At 24.0% G+C, this 18,049-nt stretch overlaps 2 protein-coding genes across 3 annotated transcripts; one reads left to right on the top strand and one right to left on the bottom strand.

Annotated features, from left to right (window-relative positions):
- Positions 1-10,101: 10,101 nt before the first annotated feature.
- Positions 10,102-14,528, bottom strand: LOC122720188 (ataxin-10). Of its 2 annotated transcripts, XM_043946720.1 has the most exons (7): positions 14,350-14,528; positions 13,797-14,267; positions 13,172-13,683; positions 12,787-13,055; positions 10,595-10,658; positions 10,282-10,461; positions 10,102-10,161 (listed from the first exon to the last, which is right to left on the bottom strand). In XM_043946720.1, exons 1-7 carry the CDS (start codon positions 14,457-14,459, stop codon positions 10,139-10,141), a joined length of 1,629 nt encoding a protein of 542 aa, XP_043802655.1. In that variant the 5' UTR covers positions 14,460-14,528; the 3' UTR covers positions 10,102-10,138. The 2 variants fall into 2 exon arrangements, with proteins under 2 accessions (XP_043802655.1, XP_043802656.1); XM_043946721.1 differs by having other exon boundaries at positions 10,156-10,461.
- Positions 14,529-14,952: 424 nt separating this feature from the next.
- LOC122720189 (proteasome subunit alpha type-5) lies at positions 14,953-16,985 on the top strand. The gene is made up of 4 exons (XM_043946722.1): positions 14,953-15,088; positions 15,448-16,008; positions 16,200-16,346; positions 16,775-16,985. The coding sequence occupies exons 2-4, from the start codon at positions 15,448-15,450 to the stop codon at positions 16,874-16,876; spliced, it is 810 nt and encodes a 269-aa protein (XP_043802657.1). The 5' UTR covers positions 14,953-15,088; the 3' UTR covers positions 16,877-16,985.
- Positions 16,986-18,049: the final 1,064 nt, after the last annotated feature.

Raw genomic sequence — 18,049 nt, 5'->3', positions numbered from 1 at the left:
TCTCAAACGCCATCAAACATTCCCCATCAAATCTTCGGATCATTCGCTTCCAACCGCGACACAACCGATCTCACTCCCAACAACCGTGAAAATCCATCTCGGAGCAACTTTTATTGGGACCCATTCGTGAGAAATTAAGGGCTTGCCTCGTCTGGGATCGAAACCGGCGCGCGTTCGTTTCGAGTCGGATGATAATTGGCCCGGCACGGCAGCCACCGTTTCTTTGATAACAGGTTCTCCGGTTTCGGAGTTCGCCGTGTTCCGGACCGCGTATCGCGCATGCGTTCGTCCTTTCGCGTCTCCTCCACGGCGAGGAGGTCGTAAAGATAATGCCCACATGCCAGCCAACAAACAGACCAGAACGGAAAATATAACTGGCCTCTCTTTCTCTCTCTCTCTTTCTCTCTCTCTCTCTCTTTCCTTAACATGTGGTTACGTTCGAACGGGCGATCGTTCGCGACGATTAATTTCATTTCGTTAATTCGGTCGAGCTGTGCCGCGTTTGATCGGCGGCCGCACGATATCATGTGGGCCATGAAACGTCACCCCCTCGTGCACGTCGACTCAAACTACGATGATGGTGGTTCTAACCGTTTGAAACGGTTTCTTGCCGTGCCGTTGATACGCGATTACCTCGATTCACGTGATCTCTCGTTTGTTTGCGATCGTTTATCGCGGAGATTTGCATACGATGTGTGCGATAAATTTTTGATTCAATTTCGGAAAAACAATTATAACAGAATGGAAAAGGATTTGATTTTTGATCTTTTTGCTTGGAATTTTTGCTAGGGAATTTAGACTGGATTGTTCTTTTTCCTATGAAATTATTATTTGAAAAATTTAAATATTTTAGAAAAAATTGAAGAAATGAATAATTTATTTTTATATATTTGATGTAATTTTCTTAAAATATTTATTAGTTAATTATATTTTTATATTTTAATCTATTAAAAATTCATCAAATAAATTGTATAATGATTCATTTTAAAAATGATATTTATTTCTCAAAATCTAATTTATTTCTCTAATTCTAATTTGAAAAGTTAATTTGATGAACTATTATATAAATTAATTTAAAAAGATGTTGGGATGCGATAAATATTAAAATTGAATAATAGTATTTTATTTTATTTTTATTTACAAATAAAATCAGATTAATATACAGTTTATTTTCATAAAAATTTTATAATGAATTTCTACAATGAATTTATATATTTATATATTTATTAAATCTATAAAAATAGTGATAAACTTAGTATATTTTATCAATATTTTTCAATAAACATAAAAATGCAAACTCTTAAATATATATTTTGACAAAAATAGAATGATAAAAATAGACAAAAAGAGAAATAATTTAATATCACTTTCATAATAAAATATCTATTTATTTCTATTATTTGGTGAATAAATAAATATTTTTATAATAAAGTTATGAATAATTTATATTTTATTATGCATTTTATTGGTTTATTGTTTGTTATTTTTTTTTTTGGTTTTTTATATTTATATATTTGTATTGAATTGAAGTTATTTATAAGTGGAATTTAAAAGAATAATTTAAAAGAAATTTTCTTTCAATTATAATTGAAGAATATTGTGAAACCAAAAGTACATGTATATAGATATGTTAAAATTTAATATTTAGAATATGCTTAATAAAAAATTAAAAGAAATATGACTAATATATATAAAATGTGTCTCTTTTAATCTCATTACATTAATCTCAAACTAAATTAAAAAAAAGTCATATATATAATTTATATAAATTATATTGTCATCATTTGATAAAGATAAATTAATATATTATTAGATTATAGATATTTATGCAATTTATTAACCAAAATTTGTACGAGAATTTATATAATATATAAAAAGATGCAAAATATTCAAAATATAATAGACATTATTATATTTGAAGAATAAAACCAATCTCTACTTAAACTACTTAAACTATCACATTTCTTCAATTATATTTATAAATTTTGTATAAAAATTTATATTCTATTTACTATAAAAAGTTCCGAGAATTCATAATTTTTCTAACTCTTATATTAGTCAATTATAATAATATGTACTTATAATAATATATTACTTGTATTCTCGCGTTATAGCTTAAAAATAATTATTTAATGGTTATAAATTAAACATTTACGATAATGAACGAAATGATGATCTAAAGTTAGAAATAACTAAAAAGTTAAGTTGGATGTTTCTCCTGAAACCCATATATATATATAACCTATATGGGTTCATAATCGTAAAAGGGTTAAAACGTCCCATTCTAACTTATCTAAAAAGTGATATATTTGAAATATCCAAGACATTACAAAAATGCCTAACCTCTGAGTACATTCAACGATAAAACATTTCGTACGATGAGAGAAATTTTAATTTGTATTTATGTTTCTTCATATCGTTTTTTAATTTATTTACTATCTACAATAAAAGAAATGCAACATATTTAAAATACCAATTTGTTTAGAATGAATAAAAATTTATTTATTTATTGGAAACAATAATTTAAAGTAACAGTATTCAAAATTATTGATATAACCAACCAGTTGTTTTCTCAATATCTTTTTATAACATTTTGTTTATAAATTCAATGTCTATAAAATATAAAATTTAAAGTTCCTTCTTTTTCAATATAAAATTTTAATCTTATCAAAAAGTAAATTTAAGATGAATTTTGATCCTTTTTTTTTTTAAGTGGATTACACTTATCAAACGTTACAACGCACGCATTGCAAGTCGATATTTCCGAAATTCAATTAACATTGTGAAATTCAAGTAGACACGCAAATTACAGGTATGAAAAGAAAAAACACGTTTAATCTCACATAAATCAAACATTTCGTGTTGCAGCTGTGTAATTAGCGGTTCATTAACGATGTTAAGTTATTGGCCTACTTGTATCAAACCGAGTCGATACCAGTTTTGATTGCTTCATAGTTTCTTACGAACCAATTCAAATGGAACAGATTTATTTCGTTTCTCTAATTCAGATACTCTATGGTGACAATTTCATTATGTATAAAAAATTCAATGAAATTTTAATTAAATTTTCATTCAGTTTTCTATAAACATTCAGCAATTGAAAATTGAAATTTTCAAATACAATTTTCCTTTATCCATTACAAAATTATTCGTTTTTCAATTTCATTCATCTTTAAATTGTCATTTTTTTTTTCATTTTCTTTTTCTTTCAACAAACAAAAAGTTTTTTAATGTTTTAAAATTTATAATCCAAAGATTCTTTAGTTTCTCTTTTTTCTTTTTAAATAAAACTTTATTAAAATACGAGATTATAATGGCAATAATTCTTTCAATTTTAAAGAAAATTATATACAGATACGATGGAGATAGAAAATAATCTTAATATAATATATTAGCAGAATATAATAGCAGAATTAAGATCAAATTTTTAAATACAACGAAAAGAAATATATTTAAACATAGATATTAAAATAATATTTTGAAAGAATAAAAATGTTATTAAAAAAAAATTTCTATATTTTTCCAATAAAATAAAATTATAATATTTGAATATTAAATAGAAAAACAAATATTAAAATATTGCATTATTTAAAAATATTATTATTCTAATAAAATTATTTAAAGTAACGAAACAATGAAATAACGAATAATCGTTAAATTATTCGTTAAAATAAATAAATTCAAATAATTTCATTTTTAATCATTTTCGATATTTTTAAATTTATTTTGATTTACAATCTTTTTTCGTAATATTCAAATAACTAACAACCCTCTAAATAAGATAAGAAAAATTTATAAAATTAACAGGATTTTATCGCTATCTAATGACTGTTTAATTCAAGTAACAAAAATTTTAATTAATTAATATCTCTATAAAATATAATACAAGTATATTAAAATAAATAAATAAATATATTAAATTAAATTATATTAAAATGAATAAATGTCAAATTAATCTTTTTTGTGGATTCACTGGTTTGGAATCATTGATCTAACGAAAGCGATTTTCTCCTCGAATATGAAAGATCGTTAATAAAAAATCTCACCAGAGATCGATTCTCCAAGAAAATATTTTTTTTCGCGATTACCATGATTCCGACGAGATGAGTCGCCCTCATCGAGAACGATCACGACTCACTTCTGCTTAAGTTTTAAGCGACGGTTTTCTCGTTCCAAATATCCGAGCTTTTACGGTCCATAAAGGGACGAGGGCTGCTTTTAGTGGCTATTACACGAATCCCCGGCCCGGCGCAACATTTATGGCTTATGCACCGTGTGCGGCAGTCGTTAAAACACATTTCCTGAGACTATGCGAGATCTGGACGCAAGTTCTGTGTTTACGTTCACGATTAGACGCACGACATTTCTTTGCCAGTTTTTCCTTCACGAGGAACTTGCGTGCGGACAATCCGCGTCTAGGAGGCGGACACATTAGCGGAATGTTTTACGGCGGTAGAAACACCGACCGTCCATGGAACTTGTTTTGAAATATACAAGATTGTTTTTATTCTTTCAACGTGGTTAAAACGTTGGTAGATTATTTAGTGGAGATCTCTTGGTGAGAGATACACGGGATTTGTTAATAGTAGAGGGTTAACGTTATGTGGATCTTTGATGAAATTTTAAGAATTTTATGGCTTCAGTTCTAATGTTGGATAATGATGGGATGTAATGTCGTGCAATATATTGCAAGATTTTTCAACTTTTTATTACATGATATATATTAATTTATAATATAAAAAATATATATATATAATATGTATGTATGTATCAAAAATTTATCATTGTTTATTTTTATATTATTTTGTTATAGATATCCTTTTAATATTATCATTCATATCTTACTTATTTTATTAATTTTATTAATAATTATTGTTTATGTATAATAGTAGATAAGTATAGAAATAATTAATATACAGGATACAATTGAAATTTCGAGTTTTCGAATAAATCAAGTTTAAAAAAATGTTCAAATACAAATGAAAATTTTTAAATTTTTTATTACGGTCCATATGGACCATTATCAATAAAAGATAATTCTACGTATGAAAATAAATAAAAGAAAAAGAATAAATTTTGTCCATTTTAAAAATTAGTTTACTATGTACATATGTTCAATTTTGATTTTTTCAAAAACAAGAACTTAAGCTTAATAAAATTCAATTTTACAACAAATTTTATCGATAATTTATTCGTATTCAATCAATAATTAGTCAATTTCATTTATTTTTCATTTCGTTTGAAAAATTTTCAAACTTGATTTATTTAAAAAAAAAATTTCAAATGAAAAAATTTATTCCATATTTTCGATTATTTATATTTTTTCATGTAGAATCACTCACAACTGTATCATCATTCGTGGGATATTTCGTATAATATGCAATATAATATATTCTTAATACTAGCATATCATTTTAACGCTCATCTACTTAAAAATAAAAAGATATATGTAATACACAATATATAAATATATATACAAATATCAAAAGCTAAAGTGTTTAGCTTAGAGAAAGAAATATTTCATTAATTATTTTTATAAAAACATGTATTTGCATTGATATATATAATTTACTTATGGTAAATTATATGTATATGATAATGGTATTCTACACTTCATCTTTGATGTCACTCTATATAACGATGTAACTCTTTTGTACACGATCGATGTACGCAAGGCATACGAGGGCACAGAAAATATATTGGCCTGTCGGCTCTTTCAGAAGAGTTTCGCGTAGGCGCACAGGTCCGTTCGAGGCAGGGATCGTTTAAAAGGGGATCCACGACTTATTAGGCACCGACATAGGCACAATTCGCAGCCACTATTAATATATGCTAGCCGATTTACTTTTCCGCCTGTTTACACCCTACTTGCGCCGCTTGTTTTTCCCATTCAACTCGATTTCCGGTCGCCCAGCTAATTGAATCACGAATTATACAAGCATGCAATTTGCATCATGATATTTTGGATATCATAACGCAATCTCGAATAATCATACGAATTATATCAATATTTTTTTTATTATAGAAGAGACAACTTCATATTAAAATGGAAATTTTTAAGAATTATATGTTAAAAAATATTGTGTATTTTCGAAAGTTTCATTTAGTAAGAAATATTATATACTATTACTATATTACTATATATATTACTATATATATAATATACAGTATATATATAATATATATTATATATATTATAATATAATATATATAATTATATATATTATTGTATACTTTATTTTGACAACAATATAATTAAAAATAAAGGAATTCAAAATGTACAATAATTTTTATGAAGAAGCATGATGTAAAATCTTAAATAAAAAAATCTTAAAAAAATAAATTTTCTTACTATTTACTTACTTCTTTTCTACTTAATAATTATTGAGATAAGAAACATAAAATATTCTATATATTTACACATAAACTATTAAATTTTCCGAGGTTGATATTTTGAAAAATAAAATTTTTAAAATTATTATTCGAAAAATTATTAATATAAATTATTATAAATTATTATAAAAAATTTGATATATTATCGTGTAAAATATCAATCAATCGAGAAATTGTATAAAATCAGAACTTGAATTGCTTTCACGCATCAAAATCTATGAATATTAATCAACAAACATGTCCAATGAAAAATCATCAATCTGGTCAATATGATATACCTGGTTGAAATCGGATATTAATCAAACCACGATTATTAGTTTCATATATTCTAGAAATCAATTTTTTATTGGAAAGATAGGTAATTACCTATATTCTCATCACATTATGTTAGAAATTTATTGAATTTTATTAAATTTTATTGAATTTTTTTGAATTCTAGAAATCAATTTTTTATTGGAAAGATAGGTAATTACCTACATTCTCATCACATTATGTTAGAAATTTATTGAATTTTCTTTAAAATAAATATAAATATCCACATATTTTTTAATAATAAATTATAATACATAATACAGATTATATCTCATGTAATTAATATTTATTCCAATATTTTGATTTATTATTTATTATCACAGATTATAATATCTATTTATATATATAATTATATATAATGTAAAAAAATTTTAATCTTTTTTTAATAATATCGATATAATGCGGATATAATTAAAAATTTAATTATATTTAATTAAAAAGAATTCTAAGAAAAAAATTCTAATTATTTAATTAATTAACACATTCATAATCATTCATAAAGTTTTATTTTTTTTTGAAATATAATTGGTTATAACTGTTAAAATTATGACATATATATATTTATAGGAGACAAGAAAAAAAAAAGAATACAAATTTAGATAAAGAAAAAATAATAGCAAACATTATTATTATAACCAGTAATTTTTTTTAATTATTTAATAATAAATATAATAATTATTGAAATGACTTCTTCATATTTTTCTTCATATTCTATCAATAAAAATCTATAGTGAAGAAATCATCAAAAATTACAAAAATAGTTCGACATTACATTAAACCAAAGAAGTTATGAAAAATTCTAAAATAATAATTTTAATTGATTCGATTCAATTAATTTAATTAATATATTTATTATTCATTCGTACAAATTGTTATTTATTTTATTTATTTTTTAAATAACAGTTAATTTAATTTTTTACTTATATATTACAAAAATGTGTTAGGATACAACAAATATGTAACTTAATTTTATTTTTTTCTCTTTTTTTTCTCATTCTATTTTGTCTTTTCTTTTATAAAATTTTATTTTGTCTTTTTTCTTTTATAAAAGAATCATTACCCCAATATTATTAACCCCGAGTATAATTAGCTGATAAATTTCGCGTTAATTGCCAGCCATTATAACCGCTTGAGATTAATCGTCCATGATCGCTTGATATTTAAATTAAAAGCAATCTCCCGCGGTTCATGCTAGTCGCCTGCTTCCACGGTGTCCACACTAATCTTTTCTTTCTTTTCATGATTCCTTTTTTCGCAAGCTCCAAAAGCGTTATATGCAGTAAAACAAATCATTTTATAAATAACAAGTTAATTAGCAGTGGTCAAAGAAGGAATGTTTAATTATCATTGATACATTTTTTCGTTTTCTTGGTTATTTCTATTCTTTAATGAATTTTACCAAAATTAAATATAAAATTAATTTTAAAAACAGAAAAATAAATTTTTGACAATTTCAGTTTTCTAAAATCTGAAACTAGATATTTTATTATAGTTTGAATATAGCAAAAGATTTTCTTATTCTAATTGATTATTAAAATAAAATCTGTTTATTTTTGTTTTGTATTATTAAGAAAGAAATTGGATGTTCCGATTAAATACAAAGAAAGAAATTAAAGAAAATTGTAATTCTTTTATTTCAATATAAGTATCACAATCTAACACAAAAGATTTCTTATTTTCGAAATCTATAATTTTTTTACATTATAATTTTCTATTTTTTTTTTTTTTTTTTTTTTTTACGTTCCATTCATTGAATTACCCGAATAAATTAAATAACAAATGTACGGTAATTTGATAATGAATAATAATAAAACACGAAAATGTACGAACGGGATGTAATTCTTTACGCACAATAGACTATAAATCAACGAACAGTTGGTTAGACTCGATTAGATCATGAATCATGTTCGCATATTGATAGAAACGTATCATTATATTTTATAAAACATTTACATAAACCGTGACTCACGTTAAACGAATTTCTATCGCGATATCAATGTAATTACCTGTCGATTTCTATTCAAACCCGAGAAAATATAGATCTAGTTGTCGAAACAACGTTGGTGGTAAAAGAGAAATTCAAAATCACCGCCACTATTGATTAAAACAAGAAATTATTATTATGCGATATAAATATTGTATAATATATTAACAATTATAATATATCTGTAATATACGTAAAATATATTATAATATAACTATAATTTACCTATTAAGTAATAACATTTAAATTTTTTATTTATAATTTTTAAAACTTTATCTTCTATTGGTATTGTATAAGTACTTTAAATAATATAAATTTTATTAATTTACGCACGAAGTAATGATAAATATGATTAGTAATGATAAATGATATTAAATAAATAATGATTTGTAACTAATGATCTCTATCTAAAAAAAAAAATGCATTAATCGAGATATGAACAATTAGAAATAAAAAGAAATAAATAACATTCAAGATTTAAAGAAAAAAATACGTTTTAAATTTATAATAGCAAGAGGATCATTTTCGTTTTGAATAAATTATTTTCTTTATATCAATAAAAATCAATTTATTTCTAATTAATTCAAATCAATATTTAGAGAATAAGAAATCTTAAAGAAAAATCACAATAGTTCAATTTAAATTTTTAAAGAAATCAAAATAATTCGTTTTTTCTTAAAAAAATAATAGTAAGGATAATAACAAATCTAATGATGTCACCAGGCGTTAGATGATGGCAAATAGATGTTTGAAAACAAATTCGCATGACAGATGCGAAAGTACAGTTGTATAACTGCATTAGTAACTGCTAATAGACCGTGAACCCGTGGCAGCTTTTATTGTATCGTAAATCAGTTGGCCGCGAATGCAGATATAATGTCTCTTTACGCAATATGATATCATATTTCATGTAATGGTACCTATCATGTACTATAATTGTAGGCTTATTTTACAGTCAACACACGCCACGAGAGATACGTTTGCAATCGGTCTAACTCTCGAATAATTATTGCGGTCTAACTCCCGATAAAGAGATCACTGATACCTTATCCGGAGAAATATCGATACATAGCTAGTGAATACTAATATAATTAACATGAGCACTGTGATTATGCATCTGATGACCGATCGAGTTCATGAGAAAACGATCGTCTCGCCAAAGAAACCGCTATTCCTTTAATTCAAAATTATACGTACCATCGAATAAATGAATTTTATAACTGTTACATTTTTCATCTTATTATTTCATATTATCTTTTTGAATTTTCATGTATAATTGGTTACTTGAAATTGTAATTTTGATTCATCAAAATAAAAAGAAACAAATCGAAGAAAATTGATCTAAAAATATAAAAAATAAAGCAAATATTAATCATTATTACAGTACATTCTTTACCTTATATCCAAAAATATCAGAATCAACATTAATTTTTCATTATCTCAATTCATTCAATTCTCTTTTTCATTCCAATCTATATGAACGATAAAAATTTCATTAAAAAGCTTCAATTTAAAATAATAAATTTAATTAATTAAATATATTGATTAAAAATTTAATAAATAATAAATTGAATAATGTTATTTTTATTCACGCAGTAAAGGCACGATTCCGATCTTTTTTCCTTCCTCATCCTCGTGCAGCGTGACACCCATTTCCTGTAGCACACTATTCTCCACAACGCCGATTTTACTGCTATTCCGGATGATCTCTTGATTCGAAGGATTACCCTCACATAAATTCCGTAGCGCGAGGATCGTCCATTGCATTATAACTGCGCGTGTAAAATTTAACACGCGCATTAATTAGCGTGTCGGGATATCATAGAGGATTCACCCGAATTACAATAAATAGACGATCACAAAAAACAAAAAAAAAAAAAATAAATAAAAGTTTTGATTACTTACGTGGATTTCTCGCGTCTATATTGCAGCAATCCAGAAGCAAAGGAATAACGTCCATTTCGCGAAGCTGAAAAAATTCAATTCTCATTATTGAGAAACGTAAATCTGCATGTGTATGAATCTGCTTATGATATCATACATAAAACTGAAAAACATCGCGTAAAATTGCGAACCATCATGGAGTATTTATGCATATATGCGAATGCCATCTTTTTTTTGTCTGTAAAAAAGATAACTTACTGGAGATAAGTGGAGTAAAATTGTCCAAAAAAATTACTACATATTGATAAAAGACGAATGTCAAGTAAAATGGTAGAGAAGAAAAGATTATTTGATTTATCTTTATTTGATTTCATCTTTTAGTTGGAATATGATACCGATAGATTGAGATTATCTTTGTATTTTAACATTTGAAGTTATTTATCATGAAATATATAATAATTCGATTATTGTATAAGTTTAACTTTGAAATTTATAAGAATTTGAAATAAAAAAAAAATTTTTTAATAATTTTTAAGGATTAAAAATAAAAAATTTGAAATTTTTCTATTAACAATACCTTAACAAGTTTCTATAATACCTTAAAAGGATCATGGAAGTTACCTAAAAGATATTACATCGTCACAACATCGCAGATGTTAATTTATTTTTATAGTAATGACATGAAGTTTGATTTATAGCATTTGCCATTCACGTAGCCATAAAAATATTATTTTTGTACAATCCGATACATTGCAATCTATAGCTTGTGTTCATGAACTCATGTTCGTGAAAAATGAATCGCTATTGAAAATCGAATGGAACATAATTGAATCACATGTTGGAACAGCGATACATTTTATTGACGAGTCCTAAATCCATAGATTTCGAATCATCGCGCGTTGGTAATTGAACGTGACAAACAAAGGTCTTCGCAAGAAATTTTTAAAACGTAATAACTACTCGAGAAGCTTTTGCGATGGCCGTCATAAACAGGCTCATATACACGCAAATTTTTCATTATGAACCATATGTGTTTCAATGAAACAGCTCACAGCTACCATTGGGTTATATATTAACAGTATAACGCGAGAAAGCGTCACATCATTTTACGAGCAATTGCGACGACGATATATACATTTTACAATTGCTTAAGAAACAAGATTCGAAATATGTACATGTTTATAGTACGAAATTTAAAAACATGATCGCCTTCGACACTTTCCATCATTGAACCAATGAAACAGATAGAAGAAAAAATAAAAAAGAAAAGAAAAGAAAAACAAATTAAAAAAAAAAAGAAAGAAAGAAATCGAAGTATATTCACGTTCTTGCGTTGTACGTATGCGCATCGATAAAATGATTCAACAGAAATATGGCCATGAATTTGATCATGCTAATATATTAACACAGTATTCGATGCTGGTTAAATTGCCGCGTCTTCAACTTGGACAGGATACTTAATTTTCCTTTGTTCGATGAACAGTGTACGCTACACGAGACTCGTTCTCGTTTCTTTTATATATTATCTCTCGCGCGCCAGAGATGAAATCAATAAGAAGTAATAACGATCACTCGAAAGCCTGTATACATATACGTATAAAGGGGTTAAATAAAAATCAAGCAATGGAAAAGTTGTTTTAAACTTAAGGTTTGTAATATTCATCTATATTCTCTTTTGCTCTTCTGTGCCTTTTGTTTTTTCTCGTTTCGCGTGTCAGAAAATGATCTATGATGCAAAAAGTCTTTATACGCGGGTGCGCGTGATAAATGAATCAGCGTTGGAAAATGAAGAATAGAAGAGGAATGGATTCATTATAAAAATTATAAGATCGATGATTAATTAGAAAAAATTATAACATTTTTTTACTTGATATTAATTATAAATATTATAATATATTTTATATTTGTGGTGTAACTATTCGTTACAGTATGTTCAATGTAGTTTCAAACACAACCGTACAAGATTTTACGGCGCTACTTTCCAGAAGCTTTGTAAGCAATTGTGTTGTTTATATTACCAACATATGATAACTTAAAATATTGTTATTGATAATATATATTTCAAATAATTTTTAATTTTTATAATACAAATATTCAAAATAAATTTAATTTTGATTTTAATATATTACTTAAATTAAAAGTTTAATATATTCCATATAAAATATTTTTTTTATAAAATATAAATGGATAAAAAATAAGAATTTTTTACTTACAAGATCTTGATATTCCTTATTTTTATATGACATATTTCCAATAATTCTTATTAAACCAGCTTTAAAACCAAATGTGGGATGATTTTGAAAATCGTTTTTCATTGAACTCAATTTATTTCTATTTTCTTTAAATTCTATATTATTTGAAAATGCCTCTGAATTATTATTTGTTAATCCTTTCATTGTTAAAGTTACATCACTTAATTTTTTTAGTGGTGTAAAATGATTATCTGATTGTTTTCCAATCATTTGAATAGATTTTAATAAATCTGTATAAAAATAATAATATTAAATTTTTTTAAATATCTTAATATTATTATTAAATATATAATTTTTTAATATTAACTTCAAATTATACAAAAAATAAATAAATATATATACTTACAAATACAATTAATAAGTAAATTCTTGTAATTAGTCAGAAAATTATATTCTTCACAAAATTTTGATGTCAAGATTCCAATAATATCAAGAAGAATAACAATTTCTATAGGTTCCACTTCGTCTAAATATATGTCTACTGTTTTTAAAATTAAATCACTTTTTTTACAAAATCTTTCAATCAAAAATTCAATTGTATCTTTTGTAAATATATATTCACTTTTAGATTTATGTATTGAGTTCGAGAGTTCATTACAAATGATTTCTAATAAATATAATTTATTTTCTATTGTCATATCATTATATATATTTTCTAATATATTTTTTTCAAGTAATAAAAGCATAAGAGCTTCTTTTGCACTTTCAAAATCTTGTTTAATTGGTTTTAATAATTGTGAACACAAATGTCTTTTTTCTCTTTCTAAAAAAGTATTTCCTTCATATTTTTTTAAAGCATTATGTATAAATGCACATGAAGCTCTAACAAGTGACATATGTTCAGAATTTGTTATATTTCTACAAGAAAATGCATAATATATATGATAAATATAACATTTTGAAACATAATATTATTTTATTAAAATAATTAATACTACAAAAGAATATAAATTTATATTAATAATACTTACATTATTATATCCTTTAAATTAGTATCATATAAATATTTTGGTATATTATAATGATCTGGGTGATCGTTATTTTTTATAGATGCAAATGTAAATAGATTACAAAGGAATTGAATACATAATCTTAAAATTTCTAATTTTTCATCTACCAAATCATCATCCAACATATACGATGTAATAAAGTTTGATGTCCAATCTATGACACCTTCATAAGGAAAATGAGAATTGAATGGATAAGAATTAGACATTTCCATTTCTTTAATATTTTCATTATTTGCTAAAATAGAATATAATTTATGACTATACGTTCCACGTTCAATATCAATTGAAATATATTCTTTATGTATGTAATTATTGACACAAGAATTTCCTAAACATTTTAAACAAACAATTTTTATATTATTTGGAATAACAGGATTTTCTGTTGTAAGAATTTCTGCTACTTTTGCTAAGATTGAAAAAGCAATTAATTCCCTAAAATTAAAAAATTTGTTATATTAATTTTATAACATCTATTTATGAAATATTATATTTATTATTATTTTTTAAATCATACTCTAATTCAGAAATTCTAAATATTTTCGGATTAAGAAGATTTAATAATTCATTCCAATTTTCTTCAACAAAAGCAGATTTAAGTTTTGGTAATAAATAAATATTATTCATTGTATTTTGTAAATTTGTTTGTTATTTATTAATTATTTTATTAAGAATTATTTTCTATTTTTTTTTGCATATGTTGTTTCAAATAACCTCACAGAACAAATATGTCACGAGCCATTTTTAAATGGGCAATAATAAGTAGTAAATAGATATAAATATAGATAATAAGAAAATAAATTAAATTTAATATATATTTTTTACTAAATAATGCAAAGAAAGTAAAATAAATTTGATAATAATTAAATAATGATTAATAGTATATGTAATTAGTGAAAATAAATAATAATATTTGAAATATATAAATATATTTTGATTAATATTTATATTAAATTGACTAAAATTATATCAAAATACTTTTTAATATTTTAAAAATCAAAGTATAGTTATATAATTTAATAATAAATATCAATTTTAATTATTTTTTATTTTTATGATTTTTATGAAAGTAGATATTTCTATCTTTTGAAATTACTAAAAAATTTTACTATAATTCTAGGGTTCTCAGTTTTAAAGATACATCTCTGTATTTATCCCCGCCATCGATTCAATTCCTTTCGTGACTAGCGTTTGTGACAGTCGGCTTAAATTTAATATTAAACAATTTTTATTATAATAATAAAACTATCTTAAAGGTAAGATATTTTTAATTCTTAGAAAATAATTAATTTTCAATGAGATTTTAATTTTTTGCATTCATATATTTGTATTGATAAATTCATTAGTTTTGCCATGTCATTCCAAGTTAACCTCATTTCATTTAGTATTTTTTTAAATTTTTATAATTATTAATTAATAAATAATTAATTAATAAAGAAATTTATTGTAATTATACTTGAATGTTATTATTTTTATATATTTTTATTTAAATATCTTAATATTGAATATAAGAAGTTATAACCTCAAAACTTTAATATATATACGATAATATATATTTATGTTTTAATATATTTTATTCAAATATAAATTTTAATAATATATATATTTTTTTCAGATGTTTTTAACACGTTCTGAATATGATCATGGTGTTAATACTTTTTCTCCAGAAGGAAGATTATTCCAAGTTGAATATGCTATAGAAGCTATAAAACTTGGTTCCACTGCCATTGGAATTGCAACATCAGAAGGTGTTGTATTAGTTGTGGAAAAGCGTATTACTTCCAGTTTAATGGAACCCACAACTGTAGAAAAAATTGTAGAAATTGATAAACATATTGGATGCGCAGCATCAGGTTTAATAGCTGATTCTAGAACAATGATCGATCGTGCTAGAGTGGAATGTCAAAACCATTGGTTTATCTATAATGAAAGAATGTCTGTAGAATCAACAGCACAGGCTGTATCAAATCTAGCTATACAATTTGGAGACAGTGATGATGATGGTAGTGCTATGTCAAGACCATTTGGTGTAGCAATGTTATTTGCTGGTATTGATGAAAAAGGACCTCAATTATATCATATGGATCCTTCTGGTACTTTTGTACAATTTGATGCCAAAGCTATTGGATCAGGAAATGAAGGTGCACAACAAAATCTTCAGGAAGTTTATCATAAGGTAAAATACTTATCGTAATAGATAATAATATATATTATATATAATATATAATATTATATTATAATATATAATAATATAATAATAATATAATAATATATTAATATATATAAATGTTTCATATTTCATATATATGCATATGCAATGTGAATTCTTGTTTAATATTTTAAATATTTTTTATAATATTTTTATAGTCTATGACACTTCAAGAAGCAATAAAAGCAGCTTTGGTTATATTGAAACAAGTCATGGAAGAGAAACTAAGTGATAATAATATAGAAGTAATGACAATGACACCTGAAAAACTGTTTCATATGTTCACAAAAGCTGAATTACAGGAGGTGATTAAAGATATTGCTTAAAATTTAGAGCACTTAAAACATGTTAATTTTATTGACATGAATATATACATTTATGAACAAGAGAAGTGTGCTATGCAAATGTTGTATATCTGCAAATTATATATACATTTTTCATTTAAAGAATATGGAATTTTTACATGATAAATAATTTTGTACTTTCTCCTTTTCAATTCAGATATGAAAATAGTAAATTGTACATTATATTTTTAATTTTCCATCAAAGAATCCTTGATGTTATTTCCTAATCATTTTTTTGCTCATATATTTATATTATATCAATGTGTCCTAATTATTTTTGAATATTATTCAACAATAATTTATTCGTATAAAATGTTTTTTTATTATCATTTTTATATTATCATCTTTATGCAAATGTAATATTTATGCAAATTTCTTTTTTGATTTAGTTAACTGAGAATTTGGTATCTTTGAAAGAAGATTCAATAAGGTCTAGATCCAATACCTCTGGTCCACTTCCACCTGTCCCATCTATATCTATGGATGGATAAAAAAAATTAAAGCTCGTATATTATTGTTTTCAATTTTCCTCTTATCCTACAATACCTTTTATATTTCCAACGAGCTAATAGTTAATAAAATATTTTTATAGAGTTTTAATTATATGTGTCTTTCCTATTTTAATCATATTAGTACTTGCATTTTATATTATATTCCTATATGTAAAAATTTTAATTTTTTATTGATATAATTATCTAAGTATATTTAATTTCTATTCAATATGTTTAACTTTATAACGGTCATGTCCAAGTTTGGTCCGGACACAATAGACTCATATTTATGAAATGCAAGCCCAAATCATTCAACAGCAATAGATATATTCTTAAGAACGATTTGTTTATTTTGGGAATTAATGCATAATGTTTATATAGTATTAAATCAAAATATACTTAATCACGTAATAATATTACAATAATAATTGTTTTTAATCTGTTCAAAATACCTAATATATAATATGTTAATATATTGAAGTACTTTTGAAAACCAAAACAAGTATAAAACTTGATATATGATTTATATTGGTTGAGATGTATTTATTAAATTATAAATAATCTCATTGGAACAAAATAAGCGTGAAATAGTATTATTTTTATTACACTACCGTCTTATTCTATCGTTGTCTCGGTTCATCTAACAATCGGTTCGTTATTTATAATTTATTTAATTTAAATTATTTCATTTAAATTATAATTTAAGAGATTTATAACTTATCTAAGTAAATCTCAATTGTAAAAACTCGAACAAACAAAAAAATTGGTACAAAAATATCGATTGAAATTTATTTATTAAATTATAATCGAGAGAAAAGAATGAGACAGCAAAATAAGAGGAAGATAAAACTGCTTCACTTTCTTTCTGTTTCGTTTCATGAAATTGTTTATTACTAATAGATAAATTTCAATCAATATTTTTAAATACCAAATTTTCTGTTTGTTTTGATTTTTAAAATTGTGACTTTCAAAAGTATTTACGAATATATTAATATATTTTTTTTTATTTAATTTCTATTCAAAATATTTAATTAATATTATATTAAATAATATTATATTATTACTATATAATATTATATAATATATTAAACCAAAATATTATAATATTAATCGTTCAATAATATATATATTGTTTTTAATCTAAATTTAAATTTTAAATAACAACTCATTTTG

Source organism: Apis laboriosa, unplaced genomic scaffold (assembly GCF_014066325.1).
Source record: "Apis laboriosa isolate Shangri-la unplaced genomic scaffold, ASM1406632v1 scaffold122_cov146, whole genome shotgun sequence".
NCBI classification, from domain to species: domain Eukaryota; kingdom Metazoa; phylum Arthropoda; class Insecta; order Hymenoptera; family Apidae; genus Apis; species Apis laboriosa.
The sequence above is the reverse complement of the archived record's forward strand: the minus strand, read 5'-3'. Positions and strand labels throughout refer to the sequence as shown.

Excerpts from the sequence above, each read along its gene's own strand:
- LOC122720189 (XM_043946722.1), top strand. The coding sequence starts at position 15,448 with ATGTTTTTAACACGTTCTGAATATGATCATGGTGTTAATACTTTTTCT. Across the intron at positions 16,009-16,199 it reads TTCAGGAAGTTTATCATAAG|TCTATGACACTTCAAGAAGC; the intron begins GTAAAATACTTA and ends ATATTTTTATAG. Across the intron at positions 16,347-16,774 it reads CAAAAGCTGAATTACAGGAG|TTAACTGAGAATTTGGTATC; the intron begins GTGATTAAAGAT and ends TTTTTGATTTAG.
- LOC122720188 (XM_043946720.1), bottom strand. The coding sequence starts at position 14,459 with ATGAATAATATTTATTTATTACCAAAACTTAAATCTGCTTTTGTTGAA. Across the intron at positions 14,268-14,349 it reads TTTAGAATTTCTGAATTAGA|GGAATTAATTGCTTTTTCAA; the intron begins GTATGATTTAAA and ends TTTTAATTTTAG. Across the intron at positions 13,684-13,796 it reads AATTTAAAGGATATAATAAT|AAATATAACAAATTCTGAAC; the intron begins GTAAGTATTATT and ends ATTTTCTTGTAG.